Genomic DNA, 24706 nt, shown 5'->3' with positions numbered 1-24706 from the left:
TTCCCAGCAACACCCCTGTGTCCCCAAGGTCACCAGAATCAGATGGAAACTGGGTTACATCACGGGACTGGGGAGGCAGCCTTTACTGGGCCTGCTGATAACATTAAGGTGCTGGCCTTGGCCAGTGTGGGGGAGGGGCGGAAACAGAGGGACTGGGCACACCGTCCACACCTCACAACCTGACACTAGCAGACAGGTGCTGGGAAACAGTTCTTTCTGAATCTCAAATTCTTGCTCTTACTCTTTTTTGGGGGGAGGGCAGGGGGATGTAGGACACGGGGGAAAATAGCATCTTGCTCTTTTGCCCAGGCTGGAGTGCAGTGGGGCGATCACAGCTTACTGCCGCCTCCGACTTCCAGGCTCAAAACATCCCCCCACCTCAGCTGCCTGAGTAGCTGGGACTACAGGTGCATGCCACCACACCAAGCTAATTTTAAAAAAATTTTTCATAGATACCGGGTCTCGCTTTGTTGCCCAAGCTGGCCTCCAACTTCTGGGCTCAAGCAATCCTCCTACCTTGGCCTCCCAAAGTGCTGGGATTACGGGCATGAGCCTTACTGCCCCAGCCTCCCCCCTCTCTCTTTTTTCTAATACAAACTGGCAGATGATGGTTCCATCTCTATATTTAAATTTTTCTATTTTATTATTTATTTTAGTAGAGACAGGGGTCTGTCTTGCTTTGTCGTCTGGGCTGGTTTTGAATTCCTGGCCTCAAGCAATCCTCCCGCCTCAGCCTCCCAAAGTTCTGGGATTACAAGTGTGAGCCACTGAGCCTGGCCTCTTTTTTTTTTTTCAAGAGGTTTGAAAGTATATTTATTTAGATTTTTAAAATCAAGGTATAACATATACAAGTGTGCAAATCTTAACCACACAGCTTGATAAATACTTGATGTTTGTACATGCACTCTCAAGAGCAAGCTGTAGAGTGTTTCCAGAAAGCTCCCTCCGGCCTCCTCCCAGTCATAACTCCTAACGAGGACAGCGACAGTCCTTATTACCATGTTGTCATGTGGCCTGTTTTTGAATTTCACATAAACAGCATCATATAAAATGTACTCTTTCGTGTCTGGTTTCTTTCACTTAATAATAGTGAGCTTTTTTTAAAAAAAAAAAAGTGAAGTCTTTCAACGTTTAGAAATTCAACAACACTCTGTTATACAGGTTTTCTTTGTTTTTTGAGACAGAGTTTCACTCTTGTTGCCCAGGCTGGAGTGCAGTGGCACAATCTTGGCTCACTGCAACCTCTGCCTCCCAGGTTCAAATGATTCTCCTGCCTCAGCCTTCCAAGCAGCTGGGATTACAGGTGCCTGCCACCACGCCCAGCTAATTTTTTGTATTTTTAGTAGAGATGGGGTTTCATCATGTTGGCCAGGACAGTCTCAAACTCCTGATCTCAAGTGATCCACCCGCCTCGGCCTCCCAAAGTGCTGGGATTACAGGGGTGAGCCACTGTGCCTGAATGCACCCAGCCTATTAATCAGTTAATGAATATTACGGTCATAATATACTGCTATGGTCTGAATGTATCCTCCTCATTTCATGTGTTGGAAACTTAACCCCCAATGGGGCAGTACTGAAAGCTGGCTGTAGCCTACAGCTGTAATCCCAGCACTTTGGGAGTCCAAGACCAGAGGATCACTTGAAGCCAGGAGTTCAAGACCAGCCTGGGCAACAAAGTCACAAACTATCTTTCCAGAAAATTAAAAACTAAAACATAAATTAGCTGAGCCTGGTGGTGCACTATTGTAATCCCAGCTACTTGGGAGGCTGAGGCAGGAGGATCTCTTGAACCCAGAAGGTAGAGACTGTAGTGAGCTGAGATCCCTCACTGCACTCCAGCCTGGCAGCAGAGCAAGCCTCTGTCAATCAATCAATCAATCAATCAATGTCTTGTCTGGGCCTAAATTTCCATTGTGTTAATGGACGAGAGAAAGTGGAAAAAGGTGGATGTAACTCACCGCTGGGAGGCCTGAACCCCGCCGGTGGCAGATGCCTCTTGTGTCGTCACCAGGTTGCCCTGCAATCACATGCTGCATCCTTTTTCCTGAAGCTGCCCCCACGTGCCCCACCACGCAGCCACTCCGCGGGCTCCTTCAAGGGCGGCAGTACTGTCACATGTTCCAAAAGTGCTTCTCTCTGCCCTGCCCGCCTCGCCATGTGCCCACCATGCTCCACGCGCTCCCACTGTGTGCCCCACCTCACACCCATGCCCCATCATGCTCTGCGTGCTCCTTAAGTGCCCCATCATGGCCCACGTGCTCCCATTACGTACCCAGTCTCGCGCTCCTGCACGTGCCCCATCATGCCCTCCGTGCTCGTTAGGTGCCCCATCATGCCCCGGGCTCCAACAACGTGCCCCTCCAATTACGTGCCCCACAGACGTGCCCAATCATGCTTCGCAAGTTCCAGTTAGATGCCCCATCATGCCCCGGGCTCCAATTACGTACACCACCTAACACCCCACGCACTTGCCCCATCATGCCCTGCGCGCTCCAGTACGGGCCTCACCTGGCGTCCCCGCACGTGCCTCATCATGCTCCGCGTGCTCCCATTACGTGCCCCACCTCACTCCCCTGCACGTGCCCAACGTGCCCTGCGTGGTCCCGTTATGTACCCGGCCTCGCGCCCCCGCACGTTGCTCCATCATATCCCATATGCTCCCATTACAGGCCCGACCTCGTGCACTACCACGCGGCCTCTGTAGTTCCAGAACTCGCGAGGGCCAGGGCCGTTGGTGGCGGTTGGAACGGAGTGATGAGTGCGTTCTCGTGGACCCGGAATGGAATGCCGCCGTCAGGAGGGGTCTGCACGGTATAAAAGGTCCTTCGTGACCGCCCCCCGACCCCAACAGAGTCACAGCCAGGGAGGGCAGCAGGGCACACTAGGCTGAAGGCTTACGCCACAGGGAGGGCAGAAAGGACATGGGGGGAAGCGCCTTAAACCAGGGAGTTCTGGAAGGGGACGACGCCCCCGGCCAGGTGAGGGCCCGGGCGCTTTGGGGCGTCGATGCCGAGGGGTGACCGGGTGGGTCCGCGGCTCTGAGGCCTGGCTTTCATTCTCCACTAGTCCCCCTACGAACGGTTGAGTCAGAGGATGCTGGACATTTCCGGGGACCGGGGCGTGCTGAAGGATGTCATCCGTGAGGGAGCTGGTGACCTGGTGGCGCCAGACGCTACAGTGCTAGGTATGCCCTGGGGCGTTTTGTCTGGAGGATCCATGTCATCACACTCTGTTGGGGCCAGAGAAATCACGTTTTCAAAAAGCATTTAATGGCATTGAAAATGCTTTGTTTGAGGTGGATTTTTGTATTTTGCTTTTGAGACGGATTCTTGCTCAGTTGTCCAGGCTGGAGTGCAGTGGTGCGATCGTAGCTCACTGCAGCCTCCACCTCCTGGGCTCTAGTGATCCTCCAACCTCAGTCTCACAAGTAAGGGATCTACAGGCGCGTTCCACCATGCCCAGCTAATTTTTAATATTTTTTTAGAGATGGGGGACTCCTTATGTTGCCCAGGCTAGTCTCAAACTCTGGACCCAAGCCATCCTCCCACCTCAGCCTCCCCAGCAGCTGGGATTACTAGGCGTGAGCCACTACTTGCGGCCTGAAGTTTTTTCTTTTTTTTTTTTTGAGGAAAGCCTGGGACCTCTATGTCCCTCTGCATGATGCCTCCCTGAAGCTCTCGAACCTCTGAGCCAAAGGGCAGACACCCAAAATGCAGAAAGATTTATTCCTGTACCTCGGGGTGTCAGACAGCTTGAGCTTATCTGATCGCATTGTTTCTGTGTGGTAATGAGAGAAGACGTTATGGAGGCGTGTGTTTTGGGTCCATTTTGCTTACATTCTTTTTTCTATTCTAGTAAAATACTCTGGATACCTGGAACACATGGACAGGCCCTTTGATTCTAATTGCCATAGGAGAACTCCTAAGCTAATGAAACTTGGAGAGGGTAAATTCAGCGTGGGACCTGGAAAAGAAGGGATTGCTTAGGGGCGAGATGAGGCATGATGCTTCAGGCTGGGAAGACTGGTCAGAGCATAGATTATTTGAGTTCGCTTTGCTGAGGCTGGGTTTTGGTAAAACAGCCATGTTCTCTGCCCTTGAGACCTGGGTATTTGAGAGATGGCTTCACGGGGAAGGTATCTGCACTCTGACTTTAACCATTGGAAATGTTTCTTCGTTCATTTATTAAGTAAAAATCAACCGAATGCTTACTTCCCACGATACGTGGCAAAAAGAGAGGATGTACTCAGGAGATTAGAACATCTCTACTCTTAAGGACTTCACAGTGTAGTGGAGGAGACTGGCCTATACTTGGCTCACTTAGTAGAACTGGATAGTGCCTGGGAGGTGATAGCAGTGTTGTGAGTGTGCTTAATGAAGGCATGATCAATTCCAGCTGGGAGGTTCAGGGAAGGCTTCCTGGAAGGAGGAGCATTTGAGCTGAGCCCTGAAGTTCGAATAAAATTTCTATGAGTAGGAGCTGAGCACAGGCTAAGGAGGAAGACATTGCAGGAAGAGGGGACTGTGTGAGAGAGACATGGAGGCCAGAATACTGCTGAATTACAGGGGAAAGAAGTGATGGCATTGAGCATGATACTGAGCAAACTTCAGCTACTGCCTTTGTCCCTTCTTACAGATATTACTCTGTGGGGCATGGAGCTGGGCCTTCTGAGCATGCGGAGAGGAGAACTGGCCAGATTTCTCTTCAAACCAACCTATGCCTATGGAACACTGGGCTGCCCTCCCTTGATCCCCCCAGATACCACCGTCCTGTTCGAGATTGAGCTGCTTGACTTCCTAGACTCTGCTGAGTCGGACAAGTTTTGTGATCTCTCAGCTGTAAGTTCCAAAGCACAGATGTCAGCACTTTAGAGAGAGGCCAGTGGGTTGGTGTTCTTGGTAATTCTTCTAGAGAGCCTACCCCTGCTGTTGATGGTCTGCCCCAGGGTCCCCCGCACTCCTGCACGGTGGTGGCAATGGAGTTCCTCTGCTTCCTAGTCTGTGTTTGTCTCAGTAATGGCTCTCATGTAGATGAATGTACTGGGGCAAGGTAAGGCTGTGAGTTTAAGGATTAGTGTTTTAAACTGATTCTCCCTGTGAGACAGTGAACACTTGCTTTTCATCATTGTTTGCTTTCCAGTAAGGCAGGCATTGGTAGCTCATGATTAGGGTGACTGGATAATTGTCCAGCCCAGCACAGGTGGGAGTAAAGGGGGCTGTTAACTGGAGGGGTTACCCAGGACATCGGGTGTAAACTGGGACAGTCCCAGGCAAACTGGGATGTGTGGCCACTGTCATCACCACGGAAGTCTTGCCTGCTCTTCATTTAACCCTGTCCCATAGATGCAGTCTTCTGACCCCATCAGCAGTCACATGCACCGTCTTTACCATGCTGTCTCACGCTGACTCTATATGTGGCCTCAGATGTTCATCCCAGGTTTTGTGTCTTCACGTGGTGTCTCCCTAGATAAACTATCAGCACTCTAAGTGAGGGAGCTCACCCTTTTCCATCCTTCCAAAGATTAGAGTTTCTTGCAGATGCCTGGTGCCACCTTTAGGATCTGTGGGGGTGGGGCCGGGACCAAAGAGGCTCTATAGGTGACTCTGAGATGGCCAGGGTAGAGCATCATGACCATAAAGACCACCAGGGCCCTGAGCAAACCAAGACCTGTTCAGTGCTTGGTGGCCAAATGGTGGTTTCAAGCACTGACTTCTCTGCACGTTCCATCATTTTTAATTCCGTGGGAATCTGCTTCCTCAGAGACCTTTGGGGGAAGACTAAAGAGGTAGACTTTCCAACATGGTAAAACCCCATCTTTACTGAGAATACAAAAAAAATGAGCCAGGCGTGGTGGCAGGCGCCTACAACCCCAGCTTCTCAGGAGGCTGAGATAGGAGAATCACTTGAAACCTGGCAGGCAGAGGTTGCGGTGAGCTGAGATTGCGCTATTGCACTCCAGCCTGGGAGACAAGAGTGAAACTCCATCACGAAAAAAAAAAAAAAGTAGACTTCCTTCTGGCTCTAGTGTGTAAAATGGGACCAGTTATAACGCCTATGTGGCTTCTGTCAGGATTCAGAGGTGACTCCAACACAGAAGTCTGTAAACAGAAGTTCATGATCTGAAAGAAAAGAGCCCACAGCTGTAATAACACTTTTCTTCAATGACTTTTTTTTTTTTAATGAGGACGTGTTCTCACTGTGTTGCCCAGGCTGGTCTCGAACTCCTGGCTCACGTGTACTAACACTTCCACTGTGGTGTTAGGGGTTTTGGTTTCCTTGCTGAGTTTCCGGTCTCTGATCCTCAGGAGCAACAAGACCAGTTTCCACTTCAGAAGGTCCTTAAGGTGGCAGCTACAGAACGGGAGTTTGGCAACTACCTTTTCCGCCAGAATCGTTTCTACGATGCCAAAGTGAGATATAAAAGGGTGAGAATGCTTTGAAAGTTAAGTGTGGGTTTAGATCCTGAAAACTTCCTTGTTTAAAAAACATAGATTTTTGTATCTCTCCCTACTTCTCATGAGCAGCCATTAAGAAAAATCTCATTTTTATAACTCGATCAAGACAGTTGAAGGTGAGCAAAAAAAAGAAGAAAAATCTCATTTTAAAAAACCCTCATGCCACGCAGAGGCCCATGGATCACCTGAGGTCAGGAGTTCGAGACCAGCCTAGCCAACCTGGCAAATCCTGTCTCTACTAAAAATATAAAAATTAGCCAGCGTGGTGGTGGGAGCCTGTAATCCCAGCTACTTGGGAGACTGAAGCAGGAGAATCACTTGAACCTGGGAGGTAGAGGTTGCAGTGAGCTAAGATCATGCCACTGTACTCCATCCTGGTCAACAGGGCAAGATTTTGTCTCCCAAAAAAAAACCATACACACACACATGCACAAACGCATGTGTGCCCTCTCTGGAACATGCTCACATAGGCCAAATGTGGCTGACCGTCACCCAATATCTATTCCCCCTTCTCCTAACAGAACCTCCCAATTCATTCAAAGCAGCAGTGTACTAATTAAAAAATGACATCTTCCCAGCTTCCCATGAGCTAACGGTGTCCGTGTAACAAGGGTCTAACTGAGGAGACATAAAGGGAAACCTCTGGAGGGCCTTCTGGAAAGCTCTTAACGTAACACAAGCACCAGGCTCTTCTCCCCTCCCTCCTTCCTACCAGGTGACCACACAGGGCATCGTCAGGTGGGACTCTCCCTGGGGCCCGCCACACAGCTCTTGTGGTGGGGCTCCCCTGTAATGCTAGTTTGTGGATTTCCTGTTTTTTTTCTCAGCATACTCCTTTGTTTTAAGAGAGTATGTCGATGTATGTCTAAAATATTCTAGTTATTTAAATATATATTTGTCTAGTGTTGTTATCAAGAAGTCTTTTGTCCAGGCGTGGGGGCTCATGCCTGTCCCAGCACTTTGGGAGGCCGAGGCAGGTGGATCACCTGAGATCAGGAGTTTGAGACCAGCCTGGCCAACATGGTGAAACCTCATCTCTACTAAAAATATAAGAATTAGCCAGGCATGGTGGTGGATGCCTATAATTCCAGCTACCCGAGTGGCTGAGGCAGGAGAATTGCTTGAACCCAGGAGGTGGAGGGCGCAGTGAGCCAAGACCATGTAATTACTCCAACCCAGGTAACAAGACTGAAACTCTCTCTGGGAGAGAGAAAGAGAGGAAAAAAAAAAAATCTTATTACCACTTAAGTTTCTATTCCTTTCAATGTGACCTATTTTTTCCGCTGTAGAGACGAAGATGTTTTCTTCCCAGTATTCCTAAATTTTACAGTGACGTGCCTTTGTGCATGTATTTTTAAATTTTTCTTGAGCCTATGAGTGCATCTTTTCAGGAAACTATTCCTCCACTCCGGGAGGGAAACTTTCTTAAGTTGTTTCTTTGATAATTTCCTGTTGTTCCCTCCACCCACTTTACCTGGAACTCCTAATGTCAGACCTCCTGCTTTGAGCTTCTGGCTGTTCTTTTTTTTTTTTTTTTTTTTTTTTTGCCCCCTCCCAGTTTCCATCTTTTCTCCTGTTTGTTTCATTGTCTGGAAGCTTTCCTTGACTTTTAAAAATTGGGGGGCCAGGTGTGGTGGCTCACGCCTATAATCCCAGCACTTTGGGAGTCCGAGGTGGGAGGATCGCTTGAAGCCAGGAGTTACAGATCAGTCAGGGCACCATAGCAAGGTCCCATCTCTACAAAAAAAAATTAATTTTAGAAAATGGAGGGCCTCTTTGTTCTCCTTGTCCCCAGCATTCTGTTCTTGTTTCATGCATATATTATTTTATCTCTTTAGACTGTTATCATTTAATCTCATTCTTTTTCTGGTTTTTCTATATAGTGGGGTCTGTGTCCTTTTGCACTAAGTTTTTCAATGACCTAAAGATGGTTTATTTCTCACTCGTGAAAGGCTAGAGGCATGCAAGCCAGGGCCGGTTGGTGGCTTTGCTCCAGATGTTTTCACATACCCAGTTCTCATTTCTAGGGTGGGACTCTGGCCTTGTAGTCCAGGATGAGGGTCTCTGAGTTGTAGCAGCAGAAGGGAAGAAAGGCTGGGGGCACGTACCACTCTGTTAAGGAAGGCCCTTGTCATATGACGCTTCTACTGAATTACGTTTTCCAGAACTTGTTCTCTGGGCCTTGCCTAGCTGCAAAGAAGGCTAGCAAGTATCTATATTCCAGTTGTACATGTTCCTGGCCCAAAAAATATATATAGTCCCATTACTCTGAAGGAAGGGAGAGCTGCTGCTGGGAGACAGGAGGCCACTTCTTTCACAGAGGCTTTCCTCAAATGGCTGGTGATCTTTGATCACTAAGATTTGAAAGAGACATCACAGAGCTGATTGGAAACGCCAGGTGCTTGCCAGGGCAAGTGGCAGTGTGGTCAGAGAGACTGCATATGTCAGAGCACGTAGGTGGTACCTCAGCGTCCACTGAGTCCTCTCTCTGCCCCGTGTACATGCCGAGGCACCAGCATTCTGGGTCAGAGGTTCTCACTGTCTGCGATGGACATTCCTTTTCATAGCCCTGTTACCATCATACCACCTTCCTGCCGTCTGCTCCAGTCTGTCTCCAAATCAAGGGCCTCTTTGGTTCCATTTTCCCAGAAAATAGAGCTTGTGATTCCTGAGGTCATCTGGACGCATAGGGGCAGTGAGTGGGGGGAACGTTTGACCTGACCTCCTTTACTCAGCCCCACCAGATAGCTCTAACTCCTGCTTCCATCAGTTCCTAGGGCTCTCCAGTCTCTGAGGGGCAGATCAGTCCCTTTTACATTGGCACCACTCTGCCGCCCACTCTGACCCCTTGGGTTTGGTGTTGGTCCTTTTCCTGTCCTTTGCTCATGTTGGAGTACTACCTGTCTTAGTCCCTTAGGATTGGAGAAGGTGGGCATGCGTGTAAAGCCAGCCTTGCTGAGCCACAGGTTTTGCATGTCTTTTCCTAGTGGAACGTTTCTCAGTCTTCGGAGCAGCAGACTGACATTGATTGAGCTCCACTGCGTCTCCAGCCTTTTGCTCAGCATTGTCTGGATCACACAAGAAGAATTGGGGTTCATGCTTTCAAGGGATTTGAATCTAGCTGGGGAGATAAAATGCAGCTCAAAGTGCTAACCAGTATCTGTGATCTGAATGTTTGTGTCTCCCCAGAATTTGTGTGTTGAAACCTAATTATCGATGTGATGCTGTTAGGAGAAGGGGCCTTTGGGAGGTGATGAGGTCACGAGGATGGAACCCTCATGAATGGAGTTAGTGGCCTTCTAAAAGAGGTCCCAGAGAGCTGTCTTGTCCCATCTGCCATAAACCCTCGGCAGGAAAAAAGATGAGCAAAGGTACAGAAGTGATCAGAGCCTATTCAGGGCACAGTTGGTAGATTTCTAGTCAGAAACATGTGTTATATCTAAGGAATAGCGGGTAATAGGAGATGGCCACATTCAGGAAGACATTCAAATATGTGTGCATGAATTTGGACTAGATGAAGTGGATGGCAGGGAACCACTGAGGAAGAGTGAGCTGATAAAAGTCATATTTGGGGAAGAGCCAGCAGTTGTGCTGGAGCTCGTGAAAACTCAAAATTTCAGTTGTAAAATTTTCAGGAGTTGTGTGTCCTGGTTAATGTCACTTTGGAAGCTTGAAATCAGCTCTGGTAGAAATATTTACAGCACAGGAATAGGCAAGTGCTACAAAGCAGGGCTCCACCTCCCCCCCGAGAGCTGGCTGTTAAACATGTACCAGCACACCACTGCGTGCAGGACTGGTCAGACGGCAAACTTCACCTTCATGGGGATCTGTTTCATGTTGGGCATTGAGCTGGGCGTGCTGCGGCTAAACCTGTTAACAGGATCCAGGAATGAGTTACAGCAGCTGTGAATTGTGCAAATAGAAAAAGTTCTGCAAGTACTTCCACAAAACAAATGGTTAGACTTGATGCGGTTTTATATGTAAGTGATCAAGGAAACAGAAGAATGGAATTACTTGAAACTTCCTGGTCTGAGAAAAAAAATTAAACCAAGGCATAACTGGGAAAGAAATGTGTTGCTTTCAATTTTGATTACTCATGGGAATGGCCAGGTAAGCAGGACCTGTAGAAGACTGTTTCCAGGTGACAACTTGCATCACAATTTCATTTAGGTACAGGAGCAAGGTTCAGGCCTGAGGTTCAGCTGGCGTGAACAGGAGCTGAATCCACTCAGAAGGTGTGGAGACAGTTGATGGAAACTTGCCTAGTGAACGCCCAGAGCTTAGAGATGGAAGACCAAGGATGGCTCATGACTTTCTGCTGTGCTGCCATCTCCTGACACACCTTCCAGTCCTTTTGTTTGTTTGTTTGTTTGTTTGTTTTTGTTGTTGTTCTCGAGACAGAGCCTCTCTCTCTTGCCCAGGCTGGAGTGTTCTGGCATCATCTCGGCTCACTACAACCTCCGCCTCCCAGGTTCAAGCTATTCTCCTGCCTCAGTCTCCCAAGTGGCTGGGATTACCGGCACGCGCCACCATGCCCAGCTAATTTTTGTATTTTTAGTAGAGATGGTGTTTCATCATGTTGGCCAGGCTGATCTCAAACTCCTGACCTCAAGTGATCCACCCGCCTCGACCTCCCAAAGTGCTGGCATTACGGAACTGGGCTTCCAGTTCTTCCATTCTACTTGCACCTTCCAAATGGGGCCCCAGGGAGTGCAGGCTCTGCCTTCTTCATCCACTTTTTGTTTTACTATTTTTTTTGATGTTGAGATATGATTCACATACCATAAAATGTGTGCTTTTAAAGTGTCCAATTCTGCCGGGCGCAGTGGCTCATGCCTGTAATCCCAGCACTTTGGGAGGCTGAGGCAGGTGGATCACCTGAGGTCCGAAGTTCAAGACCAGCCTGGCCAACATGGTGAAACCCTGTTTCAAAAAAAAAAAAAAAAAAAAAGTGTCCAATTCTGTGGTTTTTAGTATATTCACAAGGTTGTGCAGCCATCCCCACTATCTAATTCCGGAACATCTTCCTCACCCCGAAATGAAACTTGCAGTTCTTTGGCTCCAGATAACCTCTGTTCTCTTTTGTTTCTATGGATTTGCCTATTCTGGACATTTCCTTTAAGTAGAATTCCAAATATGTGCCATTTTGTGGCTGGCTCCTTTGACTTAGCATGTTTTCGAGGTTCATCCATGTTGTAGCGTATACAAACCTCATTCTATGTTTTGTTTTTTTGAGACAGAGTATCTCTCTGTTGCCCAGGCTGGAGTGCAGTGGCGTGATCTCAGCTCACTGCAACCTCCACCTCTCAGGTTCAAGCAATTCTCCTTCCTCAGCCTCCCAAGTAGCCAGGATTATAGGCGCCCGCCACCGCACCTGGCTAATTTTTGTATTTTTAGCAGAGACGGGGTTTTGCCATGTTGGCCAGGCTGGTCTTGAACTCCTGATCTCAGATGATCTGCCTACCTCAACCTCCCAAAGTACTAGGATTACAGGCGTGAGCCACCACGCCCGGCCCCTCATTCTTTTGTAAGGCTGCTCTTCCATCAAATGGCTCTGCTGTTTGTCCATTCATCAGTTGGACATGTGGGTTGTTTCCATGTCGTGATTATGATGACTGATGCAGTGAGCATTTATGTACAAGTTCTCATGGGAACGTATGTTTTCAGTTTTCTTGGGTATGTGCCTAGGAGTACAATTGCTGGTTTGTGTGGGAACTGTCAAAATTGTTGAGGAACTGCCAAACCGTTTTCTACAACAGCTGTACTATCTCACACTCCCACCAGTAATGTGCGAAGCTTCCAATTTCTCCACTTCTTCACCAACACTTATTTTATATTTTTAAAGTTAGGGCCATCCTACTGGGTGCAAAGTGGTATCTCACTGTGGTTTTGATTTTCATTTCCCTGATGACTAATGACATTGGACATATTTTCATGGATTTAATGATTATTTGTCTATCTTTGGAAATATGTCTATTCAGATTCTATGCATATCTGAAAGTTGGGTTACTTGTCTTTATATTGAGTAGTAAATATTGTTTATGTGCTCTGGATACTAGACCCTTATCAAATAAAGGATTTGCAAAAGCTCTATGCCGTCTCTTCACTTTCTTGGTAATGTCCCTTGAAACACAAAAGTTTTAAATTTTGATGAAGTCTTAATTCTTTGGTTATTTTTGCTTTTTGTGTTTAACAAACCATTTTCTGGGCTGGGCGCGGTGGCTCACGCCTATAATCCCAGCACTTTGGGAGGCCGAGGCGGGTGGATCACGAGGTCAAGAGATTGAGACCATCCTGGTCAACATGGTGAAACCCCATCTCTACTAAAAATACAAAAATTAGCTGGGTATGGTGGCGCATGCCTGTAGTCCCAGCTACTCAGGAGGCTAAGGCAGGAGAATTGCTTGAACCCAGGAGGCGGAGATTGTGGTGAGCCGAGATCATGCCATTGCACTCCAGCCTGGGTAACAAGCGAAACTCCATCTCAAAAAAAAAAAAAAAAAGAAAGAAAGAAAGAAACCATTTTCTAATCCAGGGTCACAGAAATTTACATCTATGTGTTATTCTAAGAGTCTGATAGTCTTTTAAAAACATAAGAAATGCTTCATGAATTTCCATGTCATCTTTGCACAGCGGCCGTGCTGATCTTCTCCCTGTTTTTCCAATTTTTAGTATATGTGCTGCTGAAGCGAGCACAGTCTGAGTTTTAACTCTTTTAGGGCTATGCTCCACTACAGTTAATTTTTATTTTTATTTTTTTTGAGACAGTTTTGCTCTTGTTGCTCAGGCTGGAGTCCAATGGCACAATCTCAGCTCACTACAATCTCCGCCTCCCGGCTTCAAGAGATTCTCCTGCCTCAGCCTCCCCAGTAGCTGAGGTTGCAGGTGCACACTGCTGCACCTGGCTAATTTTGTAATTTTAGTGGAGACAGAGTTTCACCATGTTGGTCAGGCTGGTCTTGAACACCTGACCCCAGGTGATCCACCCACCTCGGCCTCCCAGAGTGCTGGGACTACAGGTGGGAGCCACCATGCCCTGCCTACTTTAGTTAATTTTTGCCTATAGTGTAAGGTAAACATTCTTCTGCATGTTGATAGCCTCTCATCCCAGCACTGTTTGTTGAAAGGACAGTTCTTTTCTCTCATTGAACGGTCTGGACACCCTTATTGAAAATCAGTTGACTGTAGATATATAAATCTATTTCTGGACTCTGTTGATTTCATTGATCTACATATCTGTACTTATGCTAGTGCTACACTGGCTTAATTACTGTAGCTTTGGGAAGTTTTTGTTTTTTGTCTTTTAGTAAGTTTTGAAATTGGGAAATATGAGTTCCCCAGCTTTGTTTTTTCTTGAAAGTATTTTAGCTATTCAGGGTCCCTTGAATTTCCATATGACTTTTTTTTTTTTTTTTTTTTTTTTTTTGAGATGGGGTCTTGCCCTGTCACCCAGGCTGGAGTGCAGTGGTATCTTGGCTCACCACAACCTCCACCTTCCAGGTTCAAGTGATTCTCCTGCCTCAGCCTCCCAAGTAGCTGGGATTACAGGCACCTGCTACCCCGCCTGGCTAATTTTTGTATTTTTAGTGGAGACAAGGTTTCACCATGTTGGCCAGCTGGGTCTCCAACTCCCAATCTCGGGTAATCCGCCCGCCTGAGCCTCCCAAAGTGCTAGAATTACAGGCGTGAGCCACTGCCCCCAGCCTCCGTATGAATTATGTAATCAACTTGTCTGTATCTACAGAAAAGGCTGTTGAAATTTTGATAGGGTTGCATGAATATGTTGACCAGTTGGGGAAATATGACCACTTTAATGTTAAGTTTTCCAGTTAATGAACATGAGTTGTTTTTCCATTTTATTTGGATCATCTTTAATTTCTTTCGACAACATTTTGTAGTTTTGAGTGTGCAAGTCTTTCACTTGATTTAAGGTTATTGCTACTTACTGTATTTTTGATGCTATTGTAAATGGAGTCATTGCCTTAATTTCATTTTTGGCTTCTTCGTTGCTAGAGCATGGAAGTATAGCTGACTTTTTATGTTGATCTTATGTCTTGCAACCTGTTAGAGCTGATTTTTAGCTGTGATAGTTTTTGTGTGTGGATGCTTTGGGGTTTTGTACATAGACTGTTAACTCCTCTTGACAGCCTGTCTGCCTTCCCTCTCCGCAGGCCCTGTTGCTTCTGCGCCGGCGATCTGTACCCCCTGAAGAGCAGCACCTCACGGAGGCTGCCAAGCTGCTTATTCTCCTGAACCTGTCCTTTACATACCTGAAGCTAGACCGACCCACCATAGCCCTGCGCTATGGAGAGCAGGCTTTGATCATTGACCAAAAGAATGTTAAGGCCCTCTTCAGGTGTGGACAGGTGAGCTGGAAGCCAGTGACCTGGGAACAAATACCTAGGAAAAGGTGGTAGCAGTGCTCAACTCAGCTATTGCAAAAATGCTATCTTTTTCTTTTGTGTGTGTGTGCGATGGAGTTTTATTCTTGTCACCCAGGCTGGAGTGTGCAGTGGCGCAAATTTGGCTCACTGCAGCCTCCACCTCCTGGGTTCAAGCAAATTTCCTGCCTCAGCCTCTCAACTAGCTGGGATTACAGGCATGCACCACCAGGCCCAGCCAAGTTTTCTATTTTTATAGAGATGGGGTTTCGCCACGTTGGCCATACTGGTCTCAAACTCCTGACCTCAGTTGATCCGCCCGACTTGGCCTCCCAAAGTGCTGGGATTACGCGCGTGAGCCACTGCGCCTGGCTAAATGCTGCCTTTTCTGTGCTTTTAAACTTCTCTCCTTGGGACAGGCTTGTCTTCTTCTGACTGAGTATCAGAAGGCCCGGGATTTTCTAGTTCGAGCCCAGAAGGAGCAGCCCTTCAATCATGACATCAATAACGAGCTGAAGAAACTGGCCAGGTGAGCTGTGTTTGCAGGAGCGTGAGGAGAGGAGATGGATGTCATTGTGACTCTGGTCTGCCCACCGGGGTAAGCGACGGTCTGGTGGTGTTGCCCAGGGCATGAGGAGGCAGCCCCTCTACAGCTGGGTTTCTGAAGTGCTTGGTGGTGCCCTGCACCAGCAGTTCCCAGCAAGCAGGTGGGACACACTGCCAGACCTCACGTCTCCATCATTTCCCACCTTGCTGTTTCCTCTGCCGCAAATAAGCACCCCCTAGAGAGGCAGGAGGATGTCACTTTTTTTTTTTTTTTTTGAGATGGAGTCCCTGTCTGTCACCCAGGCTGGAGTGCAATGGCACGATCTCGGCTCACTGCAACCTCCACCTCCCAGGTTCAAGCAATTCTCCTGTCTCGGCCTCCCAAGTAGCTGGGACTACATGTACCACCATGCCTGGCTAGATTTTGCATTTTTAGGAAAAACAGGTTTTGCCATGTTGACCAGCTCATCTCGAACTCCTGACCTCAGGTGATCCCCCCACCTTGGCCTCCCAAAGTGCTGGGATTACAGGCGTGAGCCACTATGGTGACACTTTTAAAGAATCTTCCAGTGCGATCTGCCCCATGTGCTCCACCGAGAACCACTGCTCTCTAACCAAGTGCAGAAAGGCCCCCAGTAGGTCCTGGTGCGACCGGAAACACCTTTCGAGTCTGACTCATACCCACAGACTCACCTCCTTGTCACTCACGTGACTAAGCACAGCAGTCTTTTAGTAATGTAATTTTTTCTCATTATGGAAGTTTTGTGTTCATTAATAGAAAACCTTGAAAATATCTGTATAAATAGGAGTCACCTGTAATTCCATCACTTGGTAATAGATCCGTGCCTCTTAATGTATATGTTCTTCTGTAATAAATTCTTTACTTTATTAAACATTCCGTCCAGATTGCTAGTTAAAGCTTGCTTGGCGTTGGTGTCTGAGATGTGAGTATCTCTTAGGTTTGGATCCAGCGGTTACTGTTCTGGTCTTTTAGGACTTGCCAACAATTTCCTTTCTGGTATTTAAAAGTATCCTGGGCCGGGCGCGGTGGCTCACGCCTGTAATCCCAGCACTTTGGGAGGCCAAGGCGGGTGGATCACGAGGTCAAGAGATCGAGACCATCCTGGTCAACAAGGGGAAACCCCGTCTCTACTAAAAATACAAAAAATTAGCTGGGCATGGTGGCGCGTGCCTGTAATCCCAGCTACTCAGGAGGCTGAGGCAGGAGAATTGCCTGAACCCAGGAGGCGGAGGTTGCAGTGAGCCGAGATCGCGCCATTGCACTCCAGCCTGGGTAACAAGAGCGAAACTCCGTCTCAAAAAAAAAAAAAAAAAAAAAAAGTATCCTGTCAGGTTAGATACAGAAATTTGGGGCTCTGGCCATTCTTCAGTGAAAAAACCAGGAGAGGTTAGAGGCTGCTGAGGGTAAGGGGATCACTTGGCGAGACTCAGCCTGGAGCCTCATAGCCAGAGGCACCTGCCCTTCAGGGTGGCTATCCTTTCCAGTTACCGGCCTTTTATCCAGTGGCTTGGCTCCTTGGCCAGCTCTGGGAGCTTTCCCTGCTTCTCCACCTCTCAAGCTTACCTTCATCCCTCCCAGTTCAATTTGAGTCCTGATGAATTTTCAGTGCTTCTGAACGTGAGTGGAGAATTGTAGCCACCAGATGTCACTGCCTCCAAACACAGACCTCTTCTAACAAGTGTGTATTTCTCTCTCCAGCTATTACAGGGACTACACGGATAAAGAGAAAGAAATGTGTCACCGCATGTTCGCTCCCTGTGACAATGGCTCTACAGTAGAAGAAAGCTGAAGGTAATCAAAGGGCCAGGTGGCACACAGGCTTCAGGATGGAGACACGTGCTGCTCTCCCCAGCCCCCGAGGGAGTGGTGGCTGTCGGCAGCTAAGGCCTGGCGAGGGCTAGGAAAGTTCCCTGCTGTGGCGAACAACACAACTGTAGTGCACAATGCACGTGCTGCGGGCCTGCCTTCTCCTTGAGAAGGAAGTTCGCCCCGACCTGCAAGTCCAATGTATGGGTTGAGGGGGCCTTGAGCTTTACATTCATTTATTTATTCATTTATTTTTTTGAGACAAAGTCTCACTCTGTAGCCCAGGCTGGAGTGCAGTGGTGCGATCTCAGCTCACTGCAACCTCTGCCTCCCAGGTTCAAGTGATTCTTCTGCCTCAGCCTCCCAACAAGCTGGGATTATAGGTGTGCGCCTCCACGCCCAGCTAATTTTGTGTTTTTAGTACAGACGGGGTTTCACCATGTTGACCAGGCTGGTCTCAAACTCCTGACCTTGGGTGATCTGCCCACCTTGGTCTTCCAAAGTGTTGGGATTACAGGCATGAGCCACGGCGCCCGGCCTAAATTTATTTTTTAAAAAACCTTTTTTCCGTGTTTTATGTGGAACTCTCCTTGCAGTTGCTTGGAGCATGAGACTGAGCAGAGTCATTAGCGTGACGGTTGGTGTAGCTGGGCTTTGACGTGTCAGGCTTCTCTTCATCTGCTTTTTCCCGAGAACTCGAAAGCCTCCAACTTGACTGTTTCTCTAACACATTACTAAAGCAGACAAGATCCGGATGTCACAGGGTAGGGGTGGGCTGTAGCTCTTAAATTCTGCTTCCTATTATAGTTAGAGATTTGAAGATGCTGAAAGCAACAAGGAGCAGAATGTGACATTCCTCCCGAGCACACACCTCGTTATTTGGCAGGCACAGGGCGGGGGTTCCCAAGTGTGTGAGATAACCCTCCAGTCTGGTCTACTATTTAATAAAATTAATGGAACAAAATCACCTGCCCGAAACACCTGCTTAGCTGCACCGATAACTCTGCTCTCTTGAGAGAAGTTAAACAAGGAACAAGAAAACAGCTGCTGAACGGACTCCTGTGATAAACCTCTTCTTTGTTGCTTCCTCCATCTCCCTACAAAAGGGGCTTTCAAGGAGGAGGCAATGAAAAGGCCTATTCATCACAGACATTTTCACAGTGGTCCATAAACTGCTATCTGCACTTTGAGATGTGCCCATCAGCATCACAGGTTAATGTTGCCTTTGTCACCGATGCTGGCCCTGTGAACCCCGGCTTTCAGGTCTTTCAGGGGCCTTTGGAGTACATATTCTCAGGTCTTCGGAACTGAGACAGGAGCACGGGGACTTCCCTTGTTTAGCCACTTCTAGTATCCAGTAAAAATGAAGGGCAGTAACTGTTGGCCAGACATTTTAGACCATGACCCCACAAGTCCCGCTCTGCCAGGGTCCATCCCAGACCAGGGCTTGGGCAGCCCAGCTGGGCGGCAGGCTTCCTCTCTATCATGTGTACCTCCCAGCCTCTTCAGTCTGTAGGACTGGAGGCTACTGATCTTCAGATGGTTCCCCTATGTTTCCAACTCAAGCAGTGGTCTGACCATCAGCAGTGACCGCATTTGTGTTCCGAAGCGGCTGTGACTGTCACATCGCCACTGCTGTCGAGCTTGTGATAAGCTTCGGCTTTTGTGTCTTTGCTCTCCCTGCTCCCCGTTTTTTTTTTTGTTGTTGTTGTTGTTGTTGTTGTTGTAACCTAGTCTTTTTAAAGAAGCTAAAAATCCAGTCTTCTTGACAATCTAGTTGTCACTAACCAGGACATCTTTTTGAGGCAGGGTCTCCCTCTGTCACCCAGGCTAGAGTGCTGTGGCGCGATCTCAGTTCACTGCAACCTCCACCTCCCAGGTTCAAATAATCCTCCTGCCTCAGCCTGCCAAGTAGCTGGGACTACAGGTGTGAGCCACCACGCCTGGCTAATTTTTGTATTTTTAGTAGAGATGGGGTTTTTCCATATCAGTCAGGTTGGTCTCAAACTCCTGACCTCAGATAATCCACCTGCCTCAGCCTCCTAAAGTGCTGGGATTACAGGTGTGAGCCACCACACCTGGCCTAGGACAATTTTAACTTTTGTTTTTTGTCTTAGATGTTAGATACCACTGACTTGTAAGCTCACTTCTAGTAGAATGAGTGTTCTCTTATGTATGTGCTCTAAGCCTCTGGGTATGGCAGACAGCATGCCTTTTCCATCTTTGTATTTTCTAGCATCTGGAGCCATGCCTGGCGCATGATTGGTGCTCGGGAAGTGTTGGTTGGACTAAGTGTGAACTAGCCAAAGTGGTAGACCAGCCTCTCATAAAACGTCCTCTGGGCCGGCTCTGGGACTGGCTGTCAGACCCTTGCTATTGCCAAGGACAGAAACCCATCTTTAGCATCAGCCAAAAAAAAAAAAAAAAAAAGATTTGCAGAAGTTGTCCTGGGAGTGGCTCACAGAGCTGAGGAGGAGTTTGGCAGTCCTTGGGCAGATAGTGGCCGGGCAGCTCTGAGGGCCTTAGGGACTCGGTTTCCCCTCGGCTTTGTTTTCTCCCTCCGTAGGGAGTGCCCACGCATCCTTCTGCAGCCTCCTCCATAATGGAGAGTTCTGTACCCCACACCTCCCGCCTCTTCCTGTCCCAACCATAACTCCAGTTTGAATTACGGGGTGTGTAAAGCCCCGTGAGTGGGAGTTTGTATCTTGTCCTTCCCATCCTGACATGCTGGTATCTGAGAACCACCCCCTTGTGATCACTTTATTGTGTCTGGAAAGGAGCTGTAAAAGGAGCTCTCTAGCTATTTTCAGCCATTTAAGTGGTTAACATACAGCAGGTGAAATTTGTTCTGTGGTTTCCAAAGGTCAGGACCAGTAAGCCAACACAATGGGAAGAGAGAATCTGGCCTGATAGGAGATTTACTAGCCAAAGGTCCTAGCGAGAGTTCTCCCACCATGGAGTACACAGTGGAAAGGGACCACTTTGACTGCTTTTGGGGAATGCCCTTGGGGAAGCATCTGTCCCAGGCTTCTCCACTGTGTTCCACAGGGCTGTGGGGCATCTCGGGAGCTGGTACAGTCCCTGTCAGGGTCTGTCAAAGCAGAACTGGAGGGCCCTGAGAGGTTGGTGATGGGAGAAATTAGATCGCCTTCCTGGTCCTTTTTACCATCAGGCAATTGCAGACCTTCAAGGCAGAGGTAGCAGCTCCCATTCCCAAGGCATCCAGCCCAGATGAAATACTACATCCCATGCTTAGCATCAAAAAACATCACCCGAGGAAGGGGAGTAGCAGGAGAGACCGGTTCAAGAGCAGACAAAGATTTTGTTGCCTGCTGGTCCCAAACATACCAAATGCAAGGAATGGGCTGCCAGAGGAAACAGCATTCTGAACAGGGGAAAGCCATGCCCTGCCTTGCCCCATGTGACCTGCCTCCATCACTGTCTCCTTCCACCATCCATGTGGGGAGCTGACTGTTGCTGGGCACTCTGGATGCTATGTGGCGTATGGAGAGAGGTCCAGTACCACTTCTGCAGCCCTGCCCTGCAGGGACTGGGGGTCTAAACAGGGACAGCAACACAAGTCCGTTAAATCACAGCGTGTTCTAGAGTGGGCTGTGGGCGAGGGCCCCTGATCAGAGAGAGGCTTTGCTGAGCCAGGCCTGGGACATGGGCCCAAGGGGACCAGGAGTGAGTTGTGAGAGGTCCTGTTATTGTCCCTTCATTTGGGGCCTCCTCAGAACGTGGGTAGCATTTTGTAGGGCATCATAGAGGAGGGGAAGACCTAGCCACAGCTGAGCTGCTCTGAGAGGCTGAAGGGGCAGGTCCATCAGGCAGCAGGTGTCTGAATGAGAGGTCAGCAACTCCTAGGCAGCCTGGAGGTGAACCTACTGGCAGGAGCAGAGAGGCAGCAGGAGGGTGCGGCCTCCCATCTGGAGCCAACAGGAGGGCGCTCTCTGTGATGAGTTCTCACGACAAACCAGAGCTTACCTGAGGGAGTGTGACTGTAGTGCCTGAGGGTCTGAATGTGCCCTGACCGAAGCTATTGATTGTGGAGGAGAGCAGCTTTAGTGGCGTGTCAGCAATCTGCTAACAGAGGTGGGTGGGCAGGGGCCAGAATCAGGAGTCCAGGGCTTGTCCCCATGTACCAGGAGTGACAGGGAAAGCTCCATGAGGGGTGGGCAGAACCTGAGGGAGCCTTGGGTCACGTGGCAGGACCAAGGGCACAGGGCGAGTTGACCCCGCGCCGTCGGCTTACCTAGGCATGGCTTCCATTCTTTTGCTCTTGGTTTATCGTAACATTTTCTTCTAGGTGGTTTTGCTAGTATTGCCTACCATTTATTACATTTTCCTTAGTGTATTTTTATAAGTTTTGGTTCAAAATGTTTTATTAATCATATTTTAAATGCCAGGTATTCTACATGTTTTACGTGTGTTACTGTTTTTAAAGTAAGATCTGCGTAATGTCGCTACGATCTCCATTTTACAGTTGATGAATTTAGGCATGAAGAAGCTATGTAACCGCCAAGGTTGCAGAACTCCTGAGTGATAGAGCCGGAGTCAAACACTGCATATACACAGGGAGCCCGATTTGAACTTCACTTTCTTCTGGAGAGTCTTCCACAGGGCTGAATGTTTCTATTGCCATTTCTTGATTTATGTTTTGGACATTTATCTGTTGACTTTCTGCTATAATATAATCTCTTTCCTCTCTTATTACTACTTGTAGATCCTCTATTAGATTATTGTAGCAAAACTAATACATTCAGTACTGATGCTCTTGGCTTCATATAGCTAAAGAGAGTATCTCTTGTGTTCCACTTTGTTTTTATTTATTTTTGAGACAGAGTCTTACTCTGTCACCCAGGCTGTGGTACAGTGGTGCGATCATAGCTCACTGCAGTCTCAACCTCCCAGGCTCAAGTAGTTTTCCTGCCCCAGCCCCCTGAGCAGCTGGGACCACAGGCACGTGCCACTATGCCCAGCTAATTTTTTGTTTGTTGTTGTAACGGGGTCTCACCATTTTGCCCAGGCTGGTCTGGAACTCCTAGGCTCAAGTGATCCTCCCTCCTTGGGCTTCTGAGTGCTGAGAATACAAGCGTGAGCCATAGCACCCAGTCATATCTATTTATTCTTAATTCATCTAAAATTACACAATGGCACGTCCAGGTGCACCCTGTTGCTCAAGTCCTTTAGATAGAGCCCTTACTTCTAGAGGCTTAAGCTTTTTTTTTTTTTTTTTTTTTTTTTAAGACAGTATTGCTCTGGTGTCAGGCTAGAATGTAGTGGCATGATCTTGGCTCACTGCAACCTTCATCTCCTGGGTTCAAGCGATTCCCCTGCTTCAGCCTCCTGAGAAGCTGGGACTACAGGTGCGTGCCACCATGCCTGGCTAATTTTTTGTGTTTTAGTAGAGACAGGGTCTCATCATGGCCAGGATGGTCTTGATCTCCTGACCTCGGGATCCACCCACCTCAGCCTCCCAGAGTGCTGGGATTACAGGCATGAGCCACCGCATCTTAAGCTTTTAAGAGCTAAGAAATTCCTCTGTACTATTTCCTTAATCACATCTTCTCCCTTTTTCCTTGTCGTCTTGTTCTGGGATGCCTGTTGGTTGCAAGTTGGCCCTCCTTCAGGGATCCTCTATTTTGTCTCCTTAAAATCTTTTTTTTCTCCCTGTGAAATGTACTTAATTTTCCAACTCTTCCATTTTCATTTCAGCAATCAAAGTTTTGAATCTATGAGCTCCTCAGATTTCTCTTTTTCATAATACTACACGTTCCCTTCCTTCTTTGTAGTTTGAAAAATCTCAAACTTACATAACTAAAGAGAATAATGTTAAGATTCCCCCGTGTGCTCAACCTCCAGCTTTAACAATAACAACATAAAGCCAAGATTTCCTTCTGTGACTCCGCCCACGTCCTCCCTGTAGAGCAGGGAAGCCTGTTTCCTTCTGTCCTCTCATTCCCAAGACTCAGGACTTGCAGAACTCTTCACTTCTTACACCAGACATGTAGGGGTTTTCCCCACACCAGCCAATTCTGAGAGCAGCTCTGTCCTACATGACAGCTCTGACTCTACTTGGACTTAGTGCACACTGCACAGGTTAAGGGCTCAGTTCCACAAGACTGTCCCCAGCGCAGACTCCAGTCACGATTCCAGGTTTTCACCTGTGCTTCTTAGTAACTGGATATACAGCAGAGGTTCCCATGCCTGTTCCTTTGGGTTGAGTCATTGGGAATATGGCATTCAGAACTCAGAAACACCTACTTACAGTCACTAGTTTATTACAGAGGTTTTTAAAAGGATACAGATGGGCCAGACATGGTGGCTCAGGCCTGTAATCCCAGCATTTTGGGAGGCAAAGGTGAGCAGATTGCTTGAGGTCAGGAGTTCAAGACCAGCCTGGGCAACATGGTGAAACTCCTCCTCTACCAAAAATGCAAGAATTAGCTGGATGTGGTGGCGTATGCCTGTAGTCCCAGCTACTTGGGAGGCTCACATGGGAGGATTGCTGGAGCCTGGGAAGTCGAGGCTGCAGATGGTGCCACTGTACTCCAGTCTGGGTGACAGAGTGAGACCCTGTCTCAAAAAAAAAAGGGATACAGATGAGCCAGTGGGAAGGTGCACAGGACAGGTGTGAGGGGCGGGACGTGCCAGCACCCACACGTGGTCAGCAACGCCAAAGTTCTCTGAGTCCTGTTCTTTCTGGCGCGATTGATTGAATGGTTAGCCATTGGTGATTGCCAATTGAAGGCTGCTTCAGCCCCTCCCTTAGTCCCATGGCTGGTTCCCCTGGCAACCAGCCCCCATTTTGAGGCTGTCCAAGAATCCCCAGCCACCACTCATGCCATTAGCATACAGAGAAACATCCATCATTTCAGAGATTCTGGGGGTTTTAGGACCTGTGTGCCACGAAGTGGGTAGAGACCAAATAAATATTTCTGCCTATGTCACAGTCCACCTGCTTCTCTCTGGCCACAGACCCCTTAACAGCAAAACGATGTCCAGCTCAAGAGATACTGGCATGTTACTAAATCCCATGTAGTCACCAGTAAAGAGCCAGTCCATCGCCACGTGGTCCCAGAGTGGAAGTGTCGCTCCACGTCTGCAGTGCTTTATCATGTCTGTAAACCCGTTTAACCTTTCCGGCATTCTTGTGAGGAAGAGATGATCATTTCCGTCTCAGACTGGGCAAGGAGTAAACCTTAGAGAATCAGGACCCTTTCCCTGAGGAGGCCTCCGTGTGTATAAACAACTGAGTGTTTTCATTAGATTTGAAGTGTTACGCCCCCAGATGATGCCTGAAGTCTTAAACATATTCAGCTGCTTTATTCGGGTGGCACGTGACCCTGGAGTGGCCATGCATTTTTATCCTTCTCTCAGATGTTGAGGAAATTTCCCTCTCCTCTGCTTTCCCCATTTAAGAGAAGCTGAAGCCTTTGGGTTGTAGAGGACTGAGCCCTGCTGCTTGGCCAGCCTTGGGGAAAGAGGATCTC

General features: G+C 48.1%; 1 protein-coding gene and 1 non-coding gene across 5 annotated transcripts in view; one reads left to right on the top strand and one right to left on the bottom strand.

The window, feature by feature from the left end:
- The first annotated feature begins 2686 nt into the window (after positions 1 to 2686).
- FKBP6 (FKBP prolyl isomerase family member 6 (inactive)) overlaps positions 2687 to 24706 on the top strand; it is a 36521-nt gene continuing 14501 nt past the window's right edge. Inside the window, exons 1-8 of one of the 4 annotated variants that reach the window (XM_064375332.1) lie at positions 2687 to 2978; positions 3067 to 3184; positions 3856 to 3945; positions 4636 to 4838; positions 6306 to 6425; positions 14627 to 14821; positions 15256 to 15365; positions 17103 to 17195. In XM_064375332.1, the coding sequence (XP_064231402.1) occupies positions 2922 to 2978; positions 3067 to 3184; positions 3856 to 3945; positions 4636 to 4838; positions 6306 to 6425; positions 14627 to 14821; positions 15256 to 15365; positions 17103 to 17193 (984 nt within the window). In that variant the 5' untranslated portion in view covers positions 2687 to 2921 and the 3' untranslated portion in view covers positions 17194 to 17195. Of the gene's footprint in view, positions 2979 to 3066; positions 3185 to 3855; positions 3946 to 4635; positions 4839 to 6305; positions 6426 to 14626; positions 14822 to 15255; positions 15366 to 17102; positions 17196 to 24706 lie in introns of those variants that run through there. The other 3 variants (XM_064375333.1, XM_064375334.1, XM_064375335.1) reach the window with 3 other exon arrangements.
- LOC135274662 (U6 spliceosomal RNA) lies at positions 13044 to 13151 on the bottom strand. The gene has a single exon (XR_010342451.1). It is a non-coding gene; the product is annotated as a U6 spliceosomal RNA (small nuclear RNA).

The sequence above is a fragment of the Aotus nancymaae genome, unplaced genomic scaffold, assembly GCF_030222135.1.
Source record: "Aotus nancymaae isolate 86718 unplaced genomic scaffold, 86718_ANA_hifiasm-v0.15.2.pri h1tg000012l, whole genome shotgun sequence".
NCBI lineage: Eukaryota > Metazoa > Chordata > Mammalia > Primates > Aotidae > Aotus > Aotus nancymaae.
The sequence above is the reverse complement of the archived record's forward strand: the minus strand, read 5'-3'. Positions and strand labels throughout refer to the sequence as shown.